The following is a 23,918-nucleotide window of genomic DNA, read 5'->3' as shown; positions in this document are numbered from 1 at the left end:
TGTATCCGGCATATTTGTTCATATGTTGCCATCATTATTTTTTAGAGATTTACTTTCTATTGAGCCCTTGGACCAAGGGCCTTGGTCTCAGTTTCTTTGTTGTTCCCCTAGGGATGATCCCAACAGCAAGCCTTGAATCCTTCATGGTTATCAATCTCGTTCACATTTCTCTGAGTCAGATACCAAAACGTTCAATCGGAATTTCCCGTCCTGCACCCCCTCGCCTCCATTCATGTATTTCCTCATTCTTCTTGCGACAACTTTTAATTGGATAGTATTACAAGGTCCTGTCTTAGGAAACCAAATCCAAACCTGACTGTCATGGAGTCGATTCTGAGTCACAGAGACCTTACTGGACAGAGTGGAATTGCCCCTTGAGTTTCTAGCTGCAAATCTTTATGGGAGTAGACAGCTTCATCCTACCCACTACCACAACTCCCCCCAACCCCCCGGGGGTGCAGCGCGATGTGTAATTCATTATGCCATCGGGGACCTGCTGCCTTACAAGAAGGGGATAGAAGAACTGAATGAGCTATGGTCCCATGTTCAGTGGGACTCATTGTCCAGTAAAAGGTACAGGTCAAGAATTAGAATTAAACAACAACAATTAAAAAAAAACCACCCAAACCTGTCATACATAGCATGTTGTTGTTGAGTGCCATCTAGTTGGTTCTGACCCATGGCGACATATGCACAAAAGAAGGGAACATTGTTACAGCTGCTGTCAGTACATCTCTTTGAGGCTCTTGTCCTACCAAGGATGATGTCCTTCTCCAGGAACCGGTGTCTCCTGACAATATGCCCAAAGTAGGTAAGACTTTGCAAGTCTCCATGTCTCTAAGGAGCACTCTGGCCATTACTTCTTCCAAGACAGATGGGTTTACCCTTTAGCAGTCTGTGGTACTTTTAATATTATTTTCTAGCACCACAATCCAAATGCACCAATTCTTTGCTCTTCCTTATTCAGTGACCAACGTCAGGCACACCTTAGTCCTTAAAAAACATTGTTGAAAAAGTAACATCATTATAAAGTGGAACTGCTCAATAGAGTTTTCGTGGCTGTAGATTATCAGACCTTCAGAGCACCCCTCAATGCACTGCCGTCTAGTCAATTCCAACTCATAGTGACCTTACAGGGCAGGGTAGAACTGGGGGCAGTTGTGAGTTTTTGGGAGACGATAACTCTTTGCAGGAGTAGAAAGTCTCCTCTTATTCCTGTGGAGTGGCTGGTGGTTTCAAATGGCAGAATTTGTCATTAGTAGCGCAACGTGTAACCACCAAGCAATGAGGACTCCCACCCTTAGGTTAATCAAGCACAAAACCGTTTGCACCCACTGAGGGATGGGAGAGGGGAGCAAAGGCTTTTGCAAAGAGAGTGACCTGATACCGGGAAGCGTATTCGGCTCCCTTCCAGCCACAGACGCCTTACACTAACCCTCCTCTTGTTTCCTTCAGTTCTTCTTTAATGGCAAACTCTCACGTTTCAGGTTGAACGATTTCACTCTGCCTTTTCCAAACTATTTCATGACTGCATTTAAAAAGCAAACAAAAGACCCTTTTCTTACATGGAGAGATTGTTAATGATTCCTTAAATAACTACCATGTCTCTCTGCTCCTTTAAGCGATTTTCAATCGCAGACATAAAAGAAGAGAAAATTCCAAGCAAAAAATTTCCTTGTTTTTAAATCCCCTTGGTGGTGTGCCCTTACCGGATTTGGATAATCCCTATACTGAGAAATTTGCTCAGACCTGTGTCTAATAGAATAAGGCATCCTGGAGGTGTAGTGGGCTGTTAGTTGGATTGCTAACCGAAAGGCTAGCAGTTGGAAACTACCAGTTACTCTACTGGGAAAAGGTGAGGCTCTCTACTCCCGTAATGAGTTAGTCTCGCAAATCCACAAGGGCAGATATTCCCTGTCGTATAGGTTTGCTATGAGAATTGATTCAATAGCAGTTGGGTTTGGTCGATCTGTCTATATCAGTCCTACCTACCTACCTACCTACCTACCTACCTACCTACCTACCTACCTACCTACCTACCTACCCACCTACCCACCTACCCACCTACCCACCTACCCACCTACCCACCTACCCACCTACCCACCTACCCACCTACCCACCTACCTACCTACCACACCTAACTAATCTTTTTGAGCCAGACAGAATATAGAGTGAGAACTACAATTCCCAGTAAGCAGCGGAGCTAACCTATGCCTGCTTCTGTCTCTGATTGGCTAATATGGCAAGGCGAGGACCCAACCAGCGCCTCAGTTGTTACCGCCGGCTCTTTTGGCGGGAACGCTGTAAGGGGCGGGGGAAACTTTGAAAGCTGCTGGTGCGGACCCGGTACCGGGAGGTTTTGTGAGGGGGAGTTTGTGGGAAAGTGGATTGTGCTTATTCCCTGGGCGTCTTCCCGGGCTGGCGGGCATTGGTCTCGGTGTGATCGGGGAGTGTCTTTGGTAGGGATCTTCAACAGCCGCGCCGATCTGGGGCTTTCCTTTGCGGGGATGCGTTTGGTTTTTGAGGTCGAGAGGCCGGGATCTGTTCCTAGATTCTGGATGCTAAAGTGAGCTCTAAAGGCAGCCCTGGGGGTGTTTTTGCCTCTGTGCCTTCGCCCTTACCGTGCAGTGCAGGCACACCGGGCGCAGGCACGAGACAAAGTTTCGGGATTGCCCTCCCCGGGTAGCCCGGGAGTCATCACCGGGTTCGAGTGCGGACGCCACCATTTCTTAGTTTCTTGACCTTGAGCAAGTTTCTCAATTCAGTGCCTCAGGAACATCTGTAAAATGGAGTGAAATCAAAACCCTTGCAACTGTGTGGCACGTAAGAAGGACACACTCAATACATATTAGCGATAACTGCTGCTTCACGGTCTTCACTGTACACAGAAAAGGATGTTTCTTCTCGGTGGGGAGGGGAGAGGTTTCCTATGCCTGCTGTTGCTGCGTGCCACTGAGCCGATTCCAACTCCAACTGGCGGTAGGGTGGAGTCGTACTGCCTCCTAGGGCTTCCAAGGCGGATGTTTATGGAAACATCCTGCCGCGTCTCCCTCCCCAGGAACACTTGGTAGGTTCCCACCAACCTTTCTGGGTAACAGCTGAGCAGGTAACCACTGGACCCTCGGGTTCCTTTGGAACGTCGTTGCAAGCTTCATTAGGACACACGCACGCCAGAATGTACAGTCTCTAGTGTACGGAATGTAACCATAAAACCAGCAGTTCGAAACCATCACCCTCTCCTCAGGAGAAAGATGGGGCTTTCTACTCCCATACCAAGTTAGTCTTGGAAACTCACAGGGGCAGGTTCACTCTGTCCTATTGGGTCGCTGTGAGTCAGCATCAGCTCTGTGGCAATGTGTTCTTAAATGGTGTTTTTTTTTTTTTTTGAGGGGCTGATCCCTCCTGATAACATGTTCCAAGTACTTGAACTGAAGTCTCTCTATCCTTGCTTCTAAGGAGCATTCTGTCCGTACTTCCTCTGTAGGACAGATGTGTATATTCAAGATTCTTCACTCACACTGTAATTCAAAGTCAGCACTTCTTTAGGCACTGTCCATCTTTTGCCTGCAAGTGCAACTATGAATGCGTTACTAGAACTATCCTTGTTTTCCAGATGAGGAAATAAAAACACCCAGAGAAGGTCATTGCCAGGAAGGTCAGTCTCTGAACCTCACAACCTGATGGATGAATGAGGAGGAAGTGAAGGAGGAACTGGTTTTCTGAAGGATCTATGCAGTCAGAAATAGTTGGAAATTTAGCCTGTGGTCTAAAAGTGCCCTGGGGAGTATTAAAGGATGGGGGTGAGAAGATGAGAGCACTTTCAGGGGGTGGGGGCAGGGGGGGTTGGGAGAAGAGCACCTTTTTAGGAAGCTACCTCTGGTAGGATTGTGATGCTGACCTGATTTGTAGGCTTAGCTTGGGGCCGATCACTGCCACTGAATTGTACATGTAGACATGAATTGGTGTTGTTTTTGCTGTGCATATTCTCAACCACTATAAAATAAAATCAATTCTTCACCCTATAAATAGCACGGGTCTAATACTTTATGCATTAGGGATCACCATGAGTTGGGGCTCACCCAACTGGCAGCTAACACCAACAGCAGCTTAGTGTTATACAGGGCCGCTGTAAGAAACTACCTTAAATGAGCTAGGGAAAAACACCAGAAACGTATTCTCCAACCATCTATAACAGTGGTTCTCACCCTTCCTAATGCCGCAACCCTTTAATGCAGTTCCTCATGTTGTGGTGACCCCCCCAAACCATACAATTATTTTCATTGCTACTTCATCACTGAAATTTTGCTACTGTTGTGAGTTGGATGACCCCTGTGACAGGGTCATTTGACCCCCAAAGGGGTCGAGACCCACAGGCTGAGAGCCGCTGATCTAGAAGCTTTAGTAGAGATTCTGTTTCTTGCCTTTTGAGCTTCTGTGACTGTCAGTGCTTCCTGACTCATAGCTACTTACTCCAATCTCTGTCTGGATCTTCACATGATTCTCTCCTCTCTGTCCCTGGCTTCTCCTGGATCTTGGAAGGACCCATGCCATTGGATTTAGGACCCTTCTGGATAATCCAAGTAGTCGTGGTGATGTAGTTCGTGGTTATGGGTTGGGCTGCTAACCGCAAGATCAACAGTTTGAAACCACCAGTTTCGCTGGAGAAAGATGAGGCTTTTAATTCCGTAAAGAGTTAGTCTTGGAAACCCACAGAGGGCAGTTCTCTGTCCTACTACAGAGTCTCCAGAGTCGGAATCAAGTCGCTATGGCAATGAGTTTGGTTTTTAGACTCTTTGATTAATCCAGGGGGAAGTCTCATTTCAACACCCTTAAATTAATCACACCTGCAAAGATCCTATTATGAAATAAGGTCACATTCATGGGTTATGAGGAATGGGAAGGGGCCCTGCTGGTTAAGTGGTTAAATTCTCGGCTGCTAATTGAGAAGGTAAGTGGTTTTAGCCCTCTGCTTCCTTAAAGGTTACAGCCTTGGGAACCACAGGTGTCAGTTCCATTCTGTCTAGAAGAGTTGCCGTGAGTCAAATTTGACTCAGAAGCAACAGGTCTTCTCTTTGGTTGGGAGATGAGGATGTAGGCGTATCTACCATAGCCTTGCTTCATTTCGTCAGCAATAATACACAGAGCACACATAGCTGTTTGCATATGGAAAAGCCTGAAGGAGTTTTTAGATTGTATTTTGGATAGATCACTAGCTGTTGCTTATACTGCTCTCTGATATTTTTTCAGGGTTACATTTTTCTTTGCTGGATCTGGAGACATGGCTAGCAAGAAACTAAGACGAGTGGGTGTATCACAAGACCTCTGTGATCGTCTGAGCAGACAGCAGATTGTCACTTGCCAGGTAAAAGGCTGTTGATTTATTTTCTTTTTCTTGGTTGTAAAATGCAAAAACATATATTTTTAAATTAATTAATTTTTTTATTAGGGGCTCATACAACTCTTATCACAATCCATACATATACATACATCAATTGTGTAAAGCACATCTGTACATTCTTTGCCCTAATCATTTTCGAAACATTTGCTCTTCACTTAAGCCCTTTGCATCAGGTCCTCTGTTGATTTATTTTAAAGGAGAAATTTCATATACAAATTAATCTTCAGTCTACCTTAAACAAACTAACCAAACCTGCTGTCCTTGAGTCTACTCCAATTCACAAGGAGCTTGTTGTTAGGTGCCATTGATTTAGTTCCGACTCACAGTGACTGTGCACAACAGAATGAAGCACTGCTTGCTCCTGTGCCACACTCACAGTTGTTCCTGGGTTTGAGCCCATTGTTGCAGTCACGGCGTCAACCCATCTTATTGAGCATTTTCCTCTTTTTTGCTGCCTGTCTACTTTAACCAAGGATGATGTCCTTCTCTAGAGACTGGTCTCTCCTGACAACATGTCCAGAGTACCTGAGAAGAAATCTTGCTGTCCTCACATCTAAGGAGCATTCTGGCTTTACTTTTTTCAAAGACAAATTTTTTGTGCCTTTGGAAGTTGACAGTAGTTTCAGTATTCTTTACTAGCACCATAATTCAAATCATGGATTTTTCTGTGGTCTTCCTTATTCATAGTTGAACTCTCCCACGAATATGAGGTGATTGCAAATATTATGGCTTGAGTGAAGTTCCCCTTAGTTCTCAAAAGAACACCCTTGTTTTCCAACAGTTTAAAAACTTGTGCAGCAAATTTATCCAAGGCAAAGGCATCATTCGTTCTCTTGACTGCTGCTTCTATGAGCATTGATTGTGGACCCAAGCAAGATAAAATCCTTGATGACATCTACCTCCCCGCCACCCCCCATTGAAGCCAATGTTACCTAGTGGTCAGGGTCCCGGTGTGAGGATCTGGGTTTTGTTTGCATTGAGGTGTGATCCATACTGAAGGCTGCAAACCTTGGTCTTCATTAGCAAGTGCTTCAAGTTCTCCTCACTTTTAACAAGCCAGGTTGTATCATCTGCACATCGCACATTGTGAAAGCGTCTTCCTGTAATCATGGTGCTGTGTGCATCTTCATATAGTCCAGCTTCTCTGAGGATTTGCTCAGCACACAGATGGAATAAGTTACTGAGGGGATACCATACGGACGCACACTCTTCTTGCTTTTCAACCATGCAGTCTTCCCTGGTTTTGTTTGCACGGCCGCCTCTGATTCATGTATAAGTTCCTCATGAGCTCAGTGAAATATTCTGGAATTCCAGTTCTTCTCAAGGCTGTCCATAGTTTGTTGTGGTCCACACAGTCGAATGCCTTGGCATGGTCAATACAACACAAGTACACATCTTTCTGGTCTTCTCTGCTTTCAGTCAGAATGCATTTGATACCAGCAGTGATATCCTTCATTCTGAGTCCTCTTTTGAATCCATCCTGAACCGCTGCCAGCTTCCTGTCAGTGTACAGCTGCAACCGTTGTTGAAGGATCAGCAGCATTTTACTTGCATGCGATGTTAATGACATTAGTGTACATTTTGTGCATTCTGCTGCGTCCCATCCAGTCGATGCCAGCTTCTAGAAACCCTATAGAGAAACATTTTCACGCTCTTTTGTTTGGGGTTTTATTTTTGGTTCAGAATCTTTTAATGTTGCAACTGGAGGTTTGACATTTTTCTTGAGTTCTCTCAGTTTAAGATATGCCGGGTCTCTTCTTCCCTTTTGGTTCTCTAACTCGGAGTCTGCACATGTCATAGTACGTCATCTTCTTGAGCTGCGCTTTGGCATTTTCTGTCCAACTCCTTGACTTCCATTTGCCTTAGCTACGACAGTGACACGGAAGTTTCAGAACCCCTTTTGATAGCCACTTGGGTCTTTTCTTTCTTTCTTGTCTTTTAAAGAACCCTTTGCTTTCTCATGTGTGATGTTCTTAATCTCATCTCTGTCTTTAGTGTGCAATGTTTCAAATCTGTTCTTTAAAAGTTCTTGAAATTCAGGTGGGATATCCCCAGGTTGTACTTTGGCTCTCGTGGACTTGTTTCATTTTCTTCAGCTTCAACGTGAACTTACATGTGAGAAACTGATGGTCTAGTCCACAGTCAGTGCCTTGCCCTGTTTTAACTGCTGATATTGAACTTCTCCATTGTTTCTTCCCACAAATGTCATCATTTTGGTGTCCGTGTATTTCATCTGGAGAAGTCTACATATACCTTTTGTGTTGTTGTAAAATGGTATTTGCAATGAAGTCATCAGTCTTGCAATATTCTATCAATTCTAAATACTTTAAGTAAGTAGAGTCAAGCAGTATTTGACCTTTTGTGACTTTGACTTATTTTACTCAGCGTGTGGTTTTCAAGGTTCATCCATGTTCTAGCATGTACCAAGCCCCCCAAGGTCAGTTTTATTATTTCTCAATTAGCAAACGAATGCTTTGTGATCTCCTAGCTTTAAATGAGCGTTACTCATTCTGTGGGCTGGAAAGCCCACCACTCCGTCTCCTGGTCTCTCATCGGCACTGCTCCTCTGCACTTCTTATGGTCTTAGCAATCCTCTTCTGCTGCCTCTGCACCCAGCGATCTTGAATGCACTTAGCTCCTGGCTATTCTTTTGTTGTGATTGTGGGATTCTCTGTTCTTGCTTCTGAAATTGCCCATGCTGTGCCCAGAAGAATGGCAAACCTGACCTATTTACATGCTCCCACCCAGTGACATAGTTACAAAGACGAGGGACAGAAGAGTCACACCAAGTGCTTTCACTGAACCATAGATGATTGGAAGATAAGACAGTCTCATGACAGCTTTTAGCTAAGCCACACTTAGGGGGGAAATGCTGTCAGGAACACATGAATCTTTGGTTTGTAACTAATTGCCCTTTTATCTACACATGCCCTTTATCTACAATTGAAAGTTTCTTTTTAATGTCAATATTTTTGTACCAACTCTATGCTTAAACTATTCCCTTTGTCTCTTCAGGACTTTTTATGCTTCTCTCCACTGGAGCTTATGAAGATGACTGGGCTTAGTGAACCACGTGTCCATGAACTTCTGTGTCTGGTCAGCAGGGCCTGTGCCCCACAGATGCAAACAGTATGTATATACATATGTATATATTTTAATATTAAACTAATATGTTAATCTTTATGACATTTAAGATATTTTTTTGGAATGAGGCGAAATCAAAACCAGAAATGAGCACCTTGGAAGTATCACCTCTCACACTATAGAGTTAGTTTTTATATTGGAATACTTGTGGGAAATTTATGTTGTTTTTAAGTTGATGGGAAACAATTCTAATTATGAGAATTAGAACTTTTCCCCTCTCTGTTGCTGAGAGCAGTATTTCAAAAGATTATGTCTCTGTTGTCTGGGTAGGGTTTGTGGACCTCATGCTTAGATGATAATATACCCTTAACATTAGAATGCCCTTGCCTCTGTGATATTAGCATTTATCACCAGCTCTTCTTCCACATCATAAACGACACATAATTGTCCTTGGGCCTGCTTATTGATTGAATAAATGACAAGTAAGGTGTATCCTTACTTTTAAGAACAGTTGAGGTTTTTCTAATAAACCTGCATCAAACTATTAAAAAAAAATTGTCCTCTCTGTCTTCACTTAGCTTTTCAAAATGTGGGGCATTTATGCCTAGATCAGATCTTGCTTTTCCAGAAAGAAAGATGCCTAGAAATAGGTTCAGTGCTTTACAAATATATTTTTTATATGGACTGTGACTTACTCACCTTGTATCACTCACACTGCTGTTTGGGAATCACTAAGCATGTAAGCGGTGTGCAATTCTGTGAAGAGGGAAGAAAGGAATGCTAGGTTTTGTTGGGGAAACTTTTTGTTTGTTTGTTCAGATTTAGTTTGGGACTTACAAAAAATAACTTAAAGGCAGATAGTCAGAGTCGGAGCAGGAAGTTTGTACTAGTTATTGCTGCATCATTGAGTTTGTTGTTTTGGACAGTTCCTTTCAGTCTATGGGACAATTTGTTGTTGTGGTTCGGTTGCATCGAGTCAGTTCTGCCCCATAGTGACCCTCTACACAGCAAAATGAAACGCCACAGTCCTGTGCCATCCTCATAATTGTTACCACATCTGGGCCCGTTGTTGAGCTGCTGTGTCAGTCCATCTCATTGAGGGCCTTCCTCTTTTTTGCTTCCCCACTATTTTACCATGCATGATGCCCTTCTCCAGGGAAGGGTCTCTCCTGACAATATGACAGTCTTCCCATCCTAGCTTCTAAGGAGCACTCTGGCCCCCCTTCTTCCAACACAGATTGATTTGTTCTTTAAGCAGCCCATGATACATTCAATATATTTTCCCCAGCACCATAATTCAAATGCATCGATTCTTTTTCAATCTTCCTTATTCAGTGTTCAATGTTTACATGCATGTGAGGCGATGGTAAATACCATAGCTTCGGGTAGGCGCACCTTTCTTCAAAGTTAACATCCTTACTTTTCAGTACTCTGAAGAGGTCTTGCATAACTGCATGACCTAATGCAACTCAGCTTTTGATCTCTTGACTGCTACTTCCATGAACACTGATCGTCAACTTTGACCTTTCTCCTTTATCCTGATGTTACCTATTGATCCAGTTGTGAGGATTTTGGTCTCCTGACATTGAGTTGCAATCCATATTGAGGGCTGCAGTCCTTGATCTTTGGCAGCAAGTGCCTCAAGTTGTCTTCACTTTCAGGAAGCAAGGTTGTGTCATCTGCAGATGCCATCCTCTTCTTCATATAAGTCAGCTTCTCTCACCTCACTTAGTCAGTCTATATGCAGGGGCAAATTAGGCAGTTAAATGTGATGAGTTGGTGGCTGGATTCAAAATAACTTATTATTGTGAAGTACCAGGAAAGCCTTTTACTTTGACGTTTGTCGTTCCTGGCCAATACTTACAGCACATTTCCAGCGAGTTAATAAAACCCGAGGGCTTGGGCTGGAAAGTCTGCTTTCCTCTCCATTTCCCATCAGCACTTTCAATGACAGTCTCACTGCTATTCCTAACGCCTCCTCTGCTTCTGTTTACTTTCATAGTGTTCTTTAGATTCGAGTTATCCTCCAAAATAACTCATTTTTCTGTTCATCGTCTCATTCCCTCAGCTAACCATTTTGGAGGGCCAGCCATATCGGATACTGGATATGCCAATGGCTCAGATATTGGCGACACCTTGATAGTTCAGGTTCCTTCTCTTGCGTAGCTTCCAGTCTAGTAAGGCAGTCACTAAACTATTAATTCGGGAAATAACTAATGAAGGGGGGGAGTCAAAAGTCCTTTGCAGGCCAAGTACAAGAAGCTTTGAAACTCAATGGGAAATATCACTAAGTTAAGAAGTCACGAAAGGTTTTCCTGAAGAAGTCCCTCTTCTGGGAGAACCTAAAGGCTGAGCAGGAGAAAGCTTGCAAAGGATTGGCAAGGGAGATGGTAGAGTCATAAAACCAGGCTCGCAGGGGTGGAACAGTGAAACAAAAAGTGGTAAGAGCGAGAGAAGGAAGCAGGAGTCAGCTCATGACAGCCTTGAGGACTAGCCACTTTAGACTGTGTTCGAAGAGCAGTAAGAAGCCATAAAAGGTACAATCTAATATGTGTTTTGAAGAATTAGCTTTGAGCATAGACAAGTGGTTGACAGGGAGCCAGCGATGGGTAATGAGGCAAAAAGTGACAGTGGCTTGGATTGTGACTGTAGTACGAGTGCAGAAAGGCGCCCTGGTCTGCTGTAGGCCGGGTGCTGGCTGCTAACTGCAAGGGCGGCGGCCAAACCGATCAGCTGCTCTGATGAGCAACAATGAGGTTGTTTGCGTCTGCAAAGATTGACAGTCTTGGAAACCCTAAATGGATCGGCTATGAGTTGGAATCCACTCAGTGGCCGGGAGAATGGTAGGTGGTCTCTCCATATCCCCACAAAGATAGAAGAGCCTTGGATTTGGCACAAGGATTCAGTCATTTGTGAACTTCCTGTGGGTGGAAACCACATCTGTTTGGCTGTATTCCCAGAGCCCATTGAAGTGGGCACTTCATGAATTTTTGTTGAATGAGTGATTGCAATTCTGTGACTTGAACTCAGTTTATTTGGGAAATTTAATTAAAACAAGAGTAATTTTTAATGTTAAAGATTGCAGAGAGGCAATTATTTTTAGACATTGCTAGTGGCCATGTAAACTGGCATGATGTTCTTGTAAGCAATTTGATTTTAAAATATTCTTTCCACCACTGCCATCAACTCTATTTGAAATCATAGTACTCTTTTTATTACTTTTTAAATACTTTTATTGGGGGCTCTTACATCTCTTATCACAATCTATATATTCATCCAGTTTGTCAAGCACATTTGCACATATGCCACCATCATCATTTTCAAGGCATGCTCTTCCCACTTGAGCCCCTGATATCAGCTCCCCATTTCTTATCCCCCTTGCCCCATGCCCACCCTTTCTCATGAGCCCTTGATAAGTTATAAATTATTATTTCCATATCTTATATTGTATTCCATCACCCCTCACCCACTTTTCCATTATTCGTCCCCCTGGGAGGGGGTTCTAGGTTGATCCTTGTGATCGATTCTCCCTTTTTCTCCCCATCCTCCCCTAATCCTCCTGGTATCTTGACTCCTTGTTGGCCCTGGAGGAGTTTATCTATCCTGGATTTGCTGTGTTGTGGGCAGCAGTGTGCCTGCTCTGGTCTAATCTGATTTGTAAGGTTGAATTGAGGTCATGATACTGGGGTGAAGGAAGTACCAAAGAACTAGAGCAAAGTTGTGTGTTTCATCGGTGCCATACTGCACCCTGACTGACTCATCTCGTTCCTGTGACCACTCTGTGAGGGGATGTCCAATTGTCTCCACTCCATGCTACCCCCCCACCCCCGCCCATTCACCTTGGGTATGGTTTTATTCTGGGTCTTAGCTGCCTGATAGCTGATCCATCGACACCTCATGAGCACACAGACTGGTCTGCTTCCATGTGGGCTTTGTTGCTTCTTAGCCAGATGGCTGCTTATTTAACTTCAGGACTTTAAGACCCCAGATGTTATATCTTTTGATAGCTGGGCACCAGCAGCTCTCTTCAATCTTACAGGGCAGAGTAGAATTACTTCTCAGGGTTTCCAAGGCTTAACATTTTTATGGGAACAAACAGCCTCATCTCTCTCCCTTTGAGCAGGAAGGAACCTGGTGGTTGGCAGTCTAGATCTTAACCTATGCCTTCAGGGCTCCTTCTTTTATACCCTTGGGTAGTTACATAGCTAGGATTTTTTCGCCTTAGGGATTACATAATAAAATAGACAAAAATGTATTTGTAAAGGTACTCACTGAAATATCGATTATGTCAAAGATTGGAGCAATTTAAATGATCAATAATAAGTAGATACATTTTATTTATATTCATGTGATGCGGTATTATCTCACTACCATGGAGTCACTGTTGACTCATAGCAACTCCATAGGACAGGGTGGAACTGCCCTTGTGAGTTTCTGGGACTGTAACTATGGGAGTAGAAAGCCACGTCCTAAGGAGCAGGCTGGTGTCTTTGAACTGCTGACCATGTGGATGGCAGCCCAATGCATAACTATATAGGCAGTTAAATATTCTTTGAAAAAAGAAAGCAGGCTTTAAAATTGTATTTAGAATACAATGTCAATTTTATAAAAATGCAATCCCTTTTATCAAAATGAAATCTATTTACCCTACCTTGTTAATAGTGATTATCCCAAGATTATGAAATTATGCCGGACTTCTGTCTTCCTTCAACTTTTTATTTTTTCTCTGAAAAGCAGCAATATTTCTTGTCTCCTGTCCTCTTCTGGAGTCATCTTTGTCAAATCAATGTATCTCATCTCTCTTAGTTTCAAGTTTTCTCAACTTTCTATTGTGAATTGGTTGAAAGTTTGCAGAGCAAATTGATTTTCCATTTGTCTCCTGAGCAACTTGGTTTTCTGTTCAACAATTTTTACACATTTTGGTTTGTGACATTGATTGCAATCTCCACGATGGCACAAACCCTTTCCCACGTCCCACTGTGTCTACCATTTCCCTTCCCCCTTCTATCTTGTCCCTACCTGGCTTCTGAGCTTTACCCTTGGGCAGATGCTACCTCTCCGTTCTCACCTGGTCCATTCTTTTAAAGAGGGCAGGTTTCCCTGGTGTTGACCTTATAGCCTGTTTTGGGTTGGCTAACAGTTGAGCCAATGTTCATGGAAGCAGAAGTCAAGAGATCAAGTGACTCATTACATTGGGTAAATCTGCACAAGATCTCTTTGAAAAGCAAGGATATTACTTTGAGGAAAAGGATATCATGCTTGGTAATTGGGGGGGGGGGTTAAAAAGAGGAAAACTCTCAACCAGGTGGCTTGATGCAGTGTCTGCCACCAGGGGCTCCAATATAAGACCAATTGGGAGGCTGGCGCAGGCCTGGGTGGTGTTTTATTCTGTTGAAGGCACCGAACCGCAGCAATGAGTCGGAATGGACTTGCTGGCAGTGGGTGGATTTGGCTCATCCAGGATGATCTTCTTACCTCAGCATCCTTAACTGAATATCACTTTTGCCACGTGGATTTTCCAAATAGGGTAAACGCCAGGTGTCAGGTATTTGATGTGCATATCCTTTTGTTTTCTTTGGGTTGTTGGGAGATACTTTTTGGAATACCACACCCACTCAAATGATCCTTCACAAATGATTCGGAGTATCTTTGTGACATAACCATGTAATCCTGCCATTCCTTGCTCTCAGCATAAACTCCAAGGCTCCCCGTGGTTGGTTCCCTTTCGGCCCTCCTTGATTGCTTTACTCTCCCCATATTCCATCTTGTAACCTTTTATTTTATTTTTACTATCTAGCAGCTTAATTCTTTATTTTAACAGTGTTCTTGGTACTTCATCCAGATATCATACGATAACATAGTCCAACCATATCATGAAGAGTCATACAATCTTTATCTAAATGGCCTTGGGACACCTTCTGTAGCTTCCATTCGCTCAGGGCTCATATCTTTCTTCACTTCTTGACCTTCTTCTGTGCATCCTGTCTCCTTTGGCAGAAGCATTCACATTTCCTTATGTCAGATGTTCGCTCAGACACCCAGCTCTTCCGTGAGGCCATCCTGCATCACAGTCCAGACCAAAGGTTCTGTCTTGATGTCTCGCTCCACTTTCTCTACCACACTGTCACTTAACAACTGTAGCATGATTACCCAGTTTTTTAGACCTGATATAGTCCTTGCTGGGTGTTAAGAGCTGTGAGGACCCCTATCCGAGGGATGAGGGATACTGATGGGAAAATCAAGTCAGGAGAGGGGAAAGGAAGCAAACACGTCTGGGGAACATTAATACATGACTGTTGGTAGGAAGAGAAGGAGGACCGACTTCCAGTTGGGGAGAATGACTGAAAATGCTTTTGGGGCCCACAGGGAAGGAATATCCCTGGTGGTATGCACATTGACCCGGGCTTCTGGGTGCATCCTGGGGACGCATTCCATGGCTGGGTGCCGTGGAATACTGGGCGTTTGAATCCTGGATTTACAGCATGCCCCAGAGAGTGCACCCGTGAGATTCGATGCATAGACCCTACTGGGCGAACTGGACACTACCTCAGACACACTTGTAACTTGAGGACTTAAGATGGATAGTACATGGGATCTGAGGAAGCGGAAGACAGCTGTGCCAAGATTATTGAACTGTTAGTAGGAAGACAGACCCAGTCTTGCTACATCAATACTCTGTATGCTGCATTAAGATATGTATTATTAAAAATGTATTATTCCAGAAAAAAAAGAAACCTGAGGCTAAGGGCTCTGTGTGATATGTGGTATCCCCACACTCTAGCCCCGTCCCTGCTACAGAGTATTTGCTGAACAAATCAATAAGAGCAGAGAAAAACATGGACTGGGGTTCTAGCTGCTAAAGTTTGGAGGTTTGGGTTAGTGTTTTTGAATAGCTCAGGAACTCAGGAAGAACGTCATCTTTTTCTGCTGCAGGCGTATGAAATGAAGTCAAAAAGGTCTGCTGATGCCTCCACGGCCTTCTTATCTACTAGCCTCCCTGCTTTGGATGAAGCCCTGCATGGTGGTGTGGCTTCTGGGTCCCTCACAGAGGTAAGGAGACTGCACACCTTCTTCCACTGGCTTATCATCTCTAGGCCGAAAGGAAAAAAGTGCCATCGACAAAGTATTTTGTGCACTATCATCTGAATTAAGTTATAGGTTCTTTAAGGGCATGTCTTTTCTTTCTTCCTCATTCATTCCCACTCAGTACCTTGTACAAATAGCTGTATAAAAGGGAAACATTAAAAAAAACACCCCTATTGACTAAAGTGTTTTCCTGTAAATTAACTTAGAAATGATTATGAGAAAATTTGGGACCCCCAAAAAAGGATCACTTTTTTATATTAGGAAGAGCCTAATTTGAAGTTTGCTTAATGTGGGCAATTATACAATTACATGAGAGTGATACATTTTTATAGAGAGCTATATATTGTTGTGTAAGAATTCACCCCAAACTAAGCAAGGTAACACAGCGGAGTCGATATACGTTGTCTTCCTTCTCTGCGGGGCAGGAATTCGGGTGGGCTTAGCCTGGCAGTTTTCGGTGCTGACGTCAGGACGTCAGTCATGTGAAGGTGTGGGTGGGGATGGAACATTGGTCCCCCAGGGCTTAGTCACTTGATGGGCAAGTTGGTGCTGGCTGCTCCTGGGCGCCCTCCGTTCTTCCCCATGTGGCCTCTCCACGGCTGCCCGAGCCTCCTCGTGACATGAATACTGCCTTTCCCCAAGGGCAAGCGAGCTGAAAGAAGGCCAGCGCAATGGCTGAACGTCAGACGTTCCCAAGTTAGAAGTCACTTTTGTCACCTCCTGTTCACTTGAAGTGTGTCATAAATGTCACCTACATCCAGGGGAAGTGAGGCTGGCCCTTCGACAGGAAGATGTGTCAGAGAGTTTGAGGCCATGTGAAACCGAGTTGGTGTTGCACCGGCCCTCAGGCGGTGCCTTAGAGAGACTGTGCTCAGTACCTGCCCGCCGCGCTTGTCTGCAGATCCCATGAGCACAGGCTCCGTAAGCACACTTCTTAAGAGACATGCTCTTTTCACATATTCTGATAGTCAGAACCTAACTAGGTTTTTTCCTTCTGAGAAGTGCTTGGCGATATAAACGTGCTATGTGTATTAATGTGAAAAGCTATTTAAAATTAGTCTTGAAAGTAAAGACTCGTGTGGGAAATTCTGCTCTGTCTCATGGGGTCACTATGAGTCGGAATCATCAGTTCATTTGTATAACTAAGAGAACATAAATACCAAATAAATCAATAAGTCAAACCTGCTGTTTCAGTATGCACCACTAGATGGTGGTAAAACCACTCTTTCAGAAAACCTTGTTGCCCTGTAGTTGGACCATTGCTCCAAAGATTCCAAGGTGCACGGTTCGGCATCAACGCCATGGCAGGTGGGTTTGGTTTTGGGTTTTCCTCACAGGCTTCATTCCAACTCCTGGCTGTCCTGCGTGTTGCACCATCGACGTGTGGGTGCTGGGGTCGTTACAGCTCCGATCGTGTGGAAGCTTTTCTTCCGAGGCGCAGCTGGGTGGGTCGAAAGCATCAGCCTTTTGGTTAACAGCTGTTAACCCTTCTATACAATCCAGGGGCTCCTGTTGACTTCCTGGTTTTGAATAGCAAAAACATTGACCTTCAGAAGCATTGACCAACAGGGACTTCCATTTTGTGACATTTTAGAATCGTTTCCGATCCCTTTTATTCGTTCTTTTGTAATCCAAGTAGTAGTCACTGACTTAGAATAGATGACGCACTCAGACTGCTTGTTAGTGCCTGGATCTCTCCATTTCCACTTTCTATTTGAGCAACTGGTCGTCTCTTTTGTGTTTTCTTAAAATTTAAAGCTGAATTCTGGGGACATTTCTGTTCATAGTTTATTAAAAACAAAGTGTTAAGATATATGTTATATCTTCCAGATGAATACATCTCGCAGATGTAAGCTACGAACTTTTCTGAGCCTGTGGCCTCCCCTCAGAACTAGAGTGCTAAGCACATGGACACTACCAGTAGGTTCTACATGAGCTAGGGGTATGCGTCTTGATTCTTTGCCACAGTTTGAGATGAGCCCATATCTTCTGTGTTCCCTTCCAGAGAGCAAGTATCAGGCAGGAGAAAGGCCGCTGTCTTGTGGCATGGAAGAAATACCATTTTGAGGTCCCGGTTAATATCGGGTGTCTTCTCAAGCCATTGAAGCTGCGCAGTGAGTGGGGAGCGCTGCCACACAAAAGATAGCTCTTCGATGGTTCCAGTGTTTTAGGGAAGGCCGGGCCGGCAAGATCTCACAGCTGAGCCAAGGGAAGAAAGACTGCCAGCCTCGCTGAGTAAAGAAACCAGGGACGACGTCTGGACACTAGTGGAAGAACATTATAGATTGCCATCGAGGCTACCATAGATACTTAGAGAAGGTCGGATCTCATGTGGCTCTTCGGCATTTTAAATTTTAATGGAACCTCTTGGCCTTACAGACTTTTTATTGGACGAGTACTGACAGATCAAACAAGCGATCTTTACATTAGTCTTTTCAGTAATATTCAAGCTCAACACCTCACTGCCATCAAGTTGATTCCAATTCATAGAGACCCTATGGGGCATGGAAGAACTGCCCCTGTGGGTCCTGTGACTGTAGAAAGCCTCACCTTTCTCTTACGGATGGCCAGGGATGAATCTTAGATTTACAAGAGATGAATCTTAAATTTACAATCCAATCCAGAGAGCAAGGTCCAATCAAAACCGGTTTCTGGGGAGATCTGCCGGGCCAGTTTAGGGAAGAGAAGAGAGGCCAGCCAAGAAGGTTCTGGGACTGTATTTTTTGGGCTGCAAAGGGGTACTCTTTTTTTAATCCTGATTTAAAAAAAATCATTTTATTGGGGACTCGTACAGCTCTTACCACAATCCATGCATGCATCCATTGTGTCAAGCACATCTGTACATCTGTTGCCATCATCATTCTCAAAACATTTGCTTTCTACTGGATCCCTTGGTATCAGCTCCTCATATTTGCCCTCCTTCCCCGCCCCCCCATGAATCCTTGATAATTTTTAAATCGTTATTATTTCTTCATGTCTTACACTGACCACTGTCTCTCCTCACCCACTTTTTTGTTTTCTATCCCCCTGGGAGGGGGTTATATGTAGATTATTGTGATCCATTCCCCCTTTCTCCCCACCTTCCCCTCCTGGTATTACTACTCTCATTATTGGTCCTGAGGGCTTTATCTGTCCCGGATTCCCAGTGTTTTGAGTTCCTATTTGCTGCAGTGTACATGCTCTGGTCTAGCTGAATTTGTAAGGTAGAATTGGGGTCAGGATAGTGGGGTGGGGGGGGGGTGAGGAAACATTAAAGAACTAGAGGAAAGTTTAAGTTTCAATGGTGCTATATTGCACCCTGACTGGTTCATCTCTTCATTGTGACCCTTCTGTAAGGGGATATCCAGTTGTCTACAGATGGACTTTGGGTCTCTACTCTATACTCTCCCTCATTCACATTAATACGATTTTTTGTTCTGGGTCTTTGATTCCTGATACCTGATCCCATCAACCCTTCATGATCACACAGGCTGGTGTGCTTTTTCCATGTGGGCTTTGTTGTTTCTCAGCTTGGTGGCCGGCCACTTGTTTATCTTCAAGCCTTTAAGACCCCAGATGATATATCTTTTGCTAGCCAGGCACCATCAGCTTTCTTTACTACATTTACTTAGGTACCCATTTTGTCTTTAGAAATTGTGTCGAGAAGTTGAGCATTATGGAATGCCAGGTTATTAGAACAAAGTTTTCTTGCGTTGAGGGAGCACTTGAGTAGAGGCCCAATTTCTGTCTGCTGCCTTAATAATTAACATATAAATATATGTTTATAGATCTACTTTTCTATCATATAAAAACATACATATGTACATGCCTGTATTTATACCTCTATAAATGTCTTTTGCCTCTTAGTTCTTTTCTCTATTTCCTTTTACTTTCCTCTTGTCTCACTATCATGTTTGGCCTTCATTTGGGTTTCAGTAATTCCTCTCTGTTACATTGCCCTTGTTCTAGCTACACCAGGCATCCGATGCTCTCCTCGCCACCATTTTTAGATCACTTGTTTTTCCCTTGTTCCTCGGTTTGTTAACACCCGTTTCCTTATCCCCACTTTCCCCTCTCTCATGTCTCCTGGAACTATAGGTCCTGTTGTTTTCTCCTCTGGATTGTTTATCCTGCCTGTCTTAACTAGATAGGTATGCAGAGACAATAATAGGCACAAAAACAAGACAGCAAAACAAAACAACAAAAGAAAACAAAAACTAATATAAAACAACAACAAAATGCTATATATATATGCCCATAAATAGTTCCAGGTCTGTTTGTGACCTTTAGGAATGTTTTCTGGTCGAGTCTGATGGGGTGCCAATCCCTGACCCCAAAGTATTTTTGGTATGCCCCAGGGACTTCATTGCTTTGCTCCCCTTGCTGCTCCGTTACATGCTGTTAGCGTTTCGCCCCGGTGTGGTGGGGTCACACTGGACATAATTCTCACACTGTACCTCCAGTGTTGTCCCTTGTAGTGCTATGGGTCAGTGAGGGGCGTTATGTCTGTGTCTCGTGGTGGGGCCGAAAACGGTTCCATTTTCTTAGAAAAAAATCTATCAAGATTACTCTGTCTAAATCCCAAACAACAGTCACCATCACCTTCGAAGGTTATGTCTCTGCCTTTCATTTAAGTGGCCCCGCAGGTCCCTCTGGGAAGTCACTGTTTTAATGGAGCCTTTTTCTTTTTAAAAAGGCGCCCTAAAAAGACTAAGCCACTGTGTTGATTGGATCTTTTCTTGAAGTTCCCTTATGGAGACTAAGACAAGTGTATTACTGAGAGACCTTGCCTGCAGCTCTCTTGCAGAAACATGTGTAAAGACGTCGTATTTGGAGTAAACCTGTTCATGCATGAACTAGACTCTGATAGCAGTATGTGTATTTTTCACTCACCTTCATATGTTTCAGCCATCTCACTCCTGGGTATCCACCCAAGAGACATGGCAACATGTGTCCACACAAAGACATATCCATGAATATTCACAGCAGCATTACATAAAAGAAAACATAGGAATAAAATTCAAGCTGAATCTTACTTCCTAGCAAAATGTAGAACCCACAGATAGTTTAATGAAGTTGGTACTGTTCTAGTTCTGATGTTGGATGACAAACTCATAAAAGCTCATAACTTGCAATCAAAGGATATATTAATCTTATACACAGGAATTATATGTTGGAATTTTGCTTTTTCATAAAATATAAACTCAACAGAAAATTCCAAAAGGCAGCACGAGAAGACAGAGTAACACAATGTAATGAAATGTGCACAGATCCAGAGTTCAGAACCAAAAAGGGAGAACACGCTCAGCATATCTCAAGTTGAAAGAATTGGGGGAAAAAACAAACTCAAGCCTTGAGTTGCCATCTTGAAGGAGTCTATAGGCAACATATTGACTATGCAGAAAGCATTCAAAGAAGATGGAAAGACTACTGAGAGATACTGTACCAAAAAGCACTGGCCAACATTTAAACATTTTAAAAGGTAGAATGTGATCAGGAGCCAATGGTTTTAACGAAAGAAATCCAAGCTGCACTGACGGTATTAGTGAAAACCTAGGCTCTAGGAACTTATGGAATACAAATTGCAATGTGTCATCAAACTCCTGATGCCCTAGAAACTCTCCCTTGTCCATGCCCTGACATTTGGACAATACTACCTAGCCAACCGACTGGAAGAGACACATATTTGTATCCATTCCAAAGAGAAATGACCCTACAAAATACATAAATGATTGAATAGCATTGTTTGATATGATATATTGGCATATATCATATGCTAACAAATTTGCTGAAGGCTAATTAAAAAAATTGGAGCGATAGATTGACAGGGAGCTGCAAGAAATTAGGCCCGATTCCGAAGAAGACTTGGGACAAGGGACGTCATGGTTGACCTCAGATGGATCTTGGCAGAAAACAGAATACCAGAAGGAGGTCTGACTGTGTTTTATTGACTATATAAAGACAATAGATTGTGTGGATTATAATGAACGATGGATAACACTGGAATTGTGGGAATCCGAGAACCCTGGATTTGGTTTATGCAGAACCTAGACATAGACCGAGAAGCAGTTGTCCTGAGAGAATGAGGGTGCGCTGTACAGTTGGAAAGCAGGAAAGGCGTGTGCCTGGGTTATATCCTCTCACCATCCTTACTCATTCTGTGTGCTGAGCAGCTAGTCGGAGAAGCAGGACTATGTGAAGAAGACTGCAGCGTCAGCCCTGGAGGAAGGCTCATTTGCCACCTGTGAGATGTAGGCAATACAACCCCGCTAGCTGAAAGTTAGCCAGGACTTGAAGCACTGATTGACGAAGATCAAAGACTACAGCTTTCAGTAGGGTTGCAATGCAGTGTAAAGAAAACAAAAACCCCACAGTTGGACCAATATACAGTTTTTCGATACATGGAAAAAAGAGTGAAATTTTCACAATTGTATTTTACCTGGATTCACAATCAAAGTTAACGGAAGCAACAGTTAAGAAATCAAATGATGCATTGACTAAATCTCCTGCACAGATGTGATTTTGATGCCTGACCCCACCCCTTATTGTAGGACAGCCACATGTGCATGCAAACGCTGGGCAGTGAATAAGGAAGACCGAAGCAGCATTGATGCATGTGTGCTGCATGCAGTATGGTATTGGGAAAGAACACTGAAAGTACCATGGACTGCCAGACGGACAAACACATATGTCTTGGAGGAAGTCTAGCCAGAATGTTCGTCAAAGGCGAGGATTCAGCCCACGTACTTTGGACATGTTATCAGGAGAGAGCAACCCCTAGAAAAAGACATCACGCTCGGAAAAGTCAAGGGTCAAGACAAAAGAGAAAGACCCTCGATGAGATGGATTGCCACAGTGCCTGTGGCAATGGTCTTGAACAGAACAATCATTGTTTACATGGTGCCGGACTGTGCAGTGTTTCCTTTCTGCTACACATGAGTCGAAACTGACTCAACAGCAACTAATAATAACAGCAACAGCATCTTTTTAATACCTGTTTTGTTTGGTGTTATTGCTGTGTCACACATCACCCCAAAGCCTAATGGCTTAGAACAACAACCAACATTTATTATTTCACAGCATCTCTTTGAGTCAGGGCTTCTGGGCTGGTTTAACAGGAGGCTCTGGCTCAGGTTTCTCATGATAATGTCTGAGGTTGTAGTTACCTGAACGCTTGAAGGAGATGCTCCTAGAATGACTCACTGACAAGGCTGGGAGATTGGTCCTGACGTTGGCAGAAGCTTTTCTTTTTCTTTTGCCATGTGAACCTCTTCATAGAGGCTGGAGTTTCTTCATGATATTCCAGCTGGCCTCCTCAAAATAATGACTCAGGAGAAGAAAGTGGAAGCGACAACGTCTTCTATGATTTAAACCTTGAAAGTTACCTTCCCCTGTGTTCAGTTGGTCGCCAGAACAATCCTGATACATCGTGAAAGATTGCGTGGTGAAGAGGTCAGGCTTGTTGAGGACCGTTCAAGTTGGTTTCCTCTCCTAGCAACCCTACGTATGACAATGCGATGTTGCTCAGCTTGGCTCCATCTTCACAGCTGGTGCTCTATGATTTCATTTGTGCAGTCACCATGTCGTCCCACCTTGTGGAGAGTCTTGCTCTTTTTCACCCATCATGATGTCTTTCTCCAGAAACTGGCCCCGCTTGCTAGCATCTCCAAAATCTGTGAGTGTCTGCCAATCCTTGCTTCTAAGGAGCAGGCTGTCTGCACTTCTTCAAAGCCACACACCTTCCTGCTTCTGGCAGTCCATAGGATAGTTCAGATTCTTTGTCAACAACATAATTCAAATGCATCAGTTATTCAGCCTTCCTCATTCATTGTTCAGCATTTGCATGCATATGAACTGATTGGAAATAGCACGCCTTTGGTTAGACACTCCTCAATCCCCCAAGGGACATCTTTGCTTTTTTAAAAAAGGCCTTCATGTCAAATTTGCTCAGTATAATACATTGTTGAATATCTCAACTGCTGCTAACATAAGCATTAATTGTTGATCTAAGTAAAATGAAATATTTAGCAAATTCTCATTTCTCCAATTATCCTGATGTTGCTTGCTATTGGTTCCGTTGTGCAGATTTTTGCTTCCTCTGCATTGAGATGCAGTTCATCCTGGTGGCCATAATCTCTGAGTGTCGTCAGTGAGTGCTTCGAATCCTCTTCTCTTTCAGCAAGCAGGATTGTGTCAGGCGCTTTCTCCAATCCTGATGCCATACTCTTTTGGTAGTCTGGCTTCTTGGATTATGTACTCAGCATCCAGATTGAAGACATACGGTCAAAGGGTACAATCTGACACACACCTTGCCTGATTGTCTGGAACGAGGAGCTGAAGCTCCGGCCTCGCAGCCTCCACGCAGAACCCA

General features: G+C 43.6%; 1 protein-coding gene across 3 annotated transcripts in view; it reads left to right on the top strand.

The window, feature by feature from the left end:
• The window catches only part of RAD51B (RAD51 paralog B), a 747,597-nt gene that overhangs the window by 245 nt on the left and 723,434 nt on the right, over positions 1 to 23,918 (top strand). For 2 of the 3 annotated variants that reach the window (XM_075530652.1, XM_075530654.1), the window contains exons 2-4: positions 5,248 to 5,362; positions 8,414 to 8,527; positions 15,416 to 15,532. In XM_075530652.1, the coding sequence (XP_075386767.1) occupies positions 5,279 to 5,362; positions 8,414 to 8,527; positions 15,416 to 15,532 (315 nt within the window). In that variant the 5' untranslated portion in view covers positions 5,248 to 5,278. Of the gene's footprint in view, positions 1 to 2,344; positions 2,460 to 5,247; positions 5,363 to 8,413; positions 8,528 to 15,415; positions 15,533 to 23,918 lie in introns of those variants that run through there. The other variant, XM_075530653.1, reaches the window with a different exon arrangement.

The sequence above is a fragment of the Tenrec ecaudatus genome, chromosome 14 (assembly GCF_050624435.1).
Source record: "Tenrec ecaudatus isolate mTenEca1 chromosome 14, mTenEca1.hap1, whole genome shotgun sequence".
NCBI lineage: Eukaryota > Metazoa > Chordata > Mammalia > Afrosoricida > Tenrecidae > Tenrec > Tenrec ecaudatus.
Note: the sequence above shows the minus strand (reverse complement) of the source record. Positions and strands in the feature narration are given on the sequence as shown.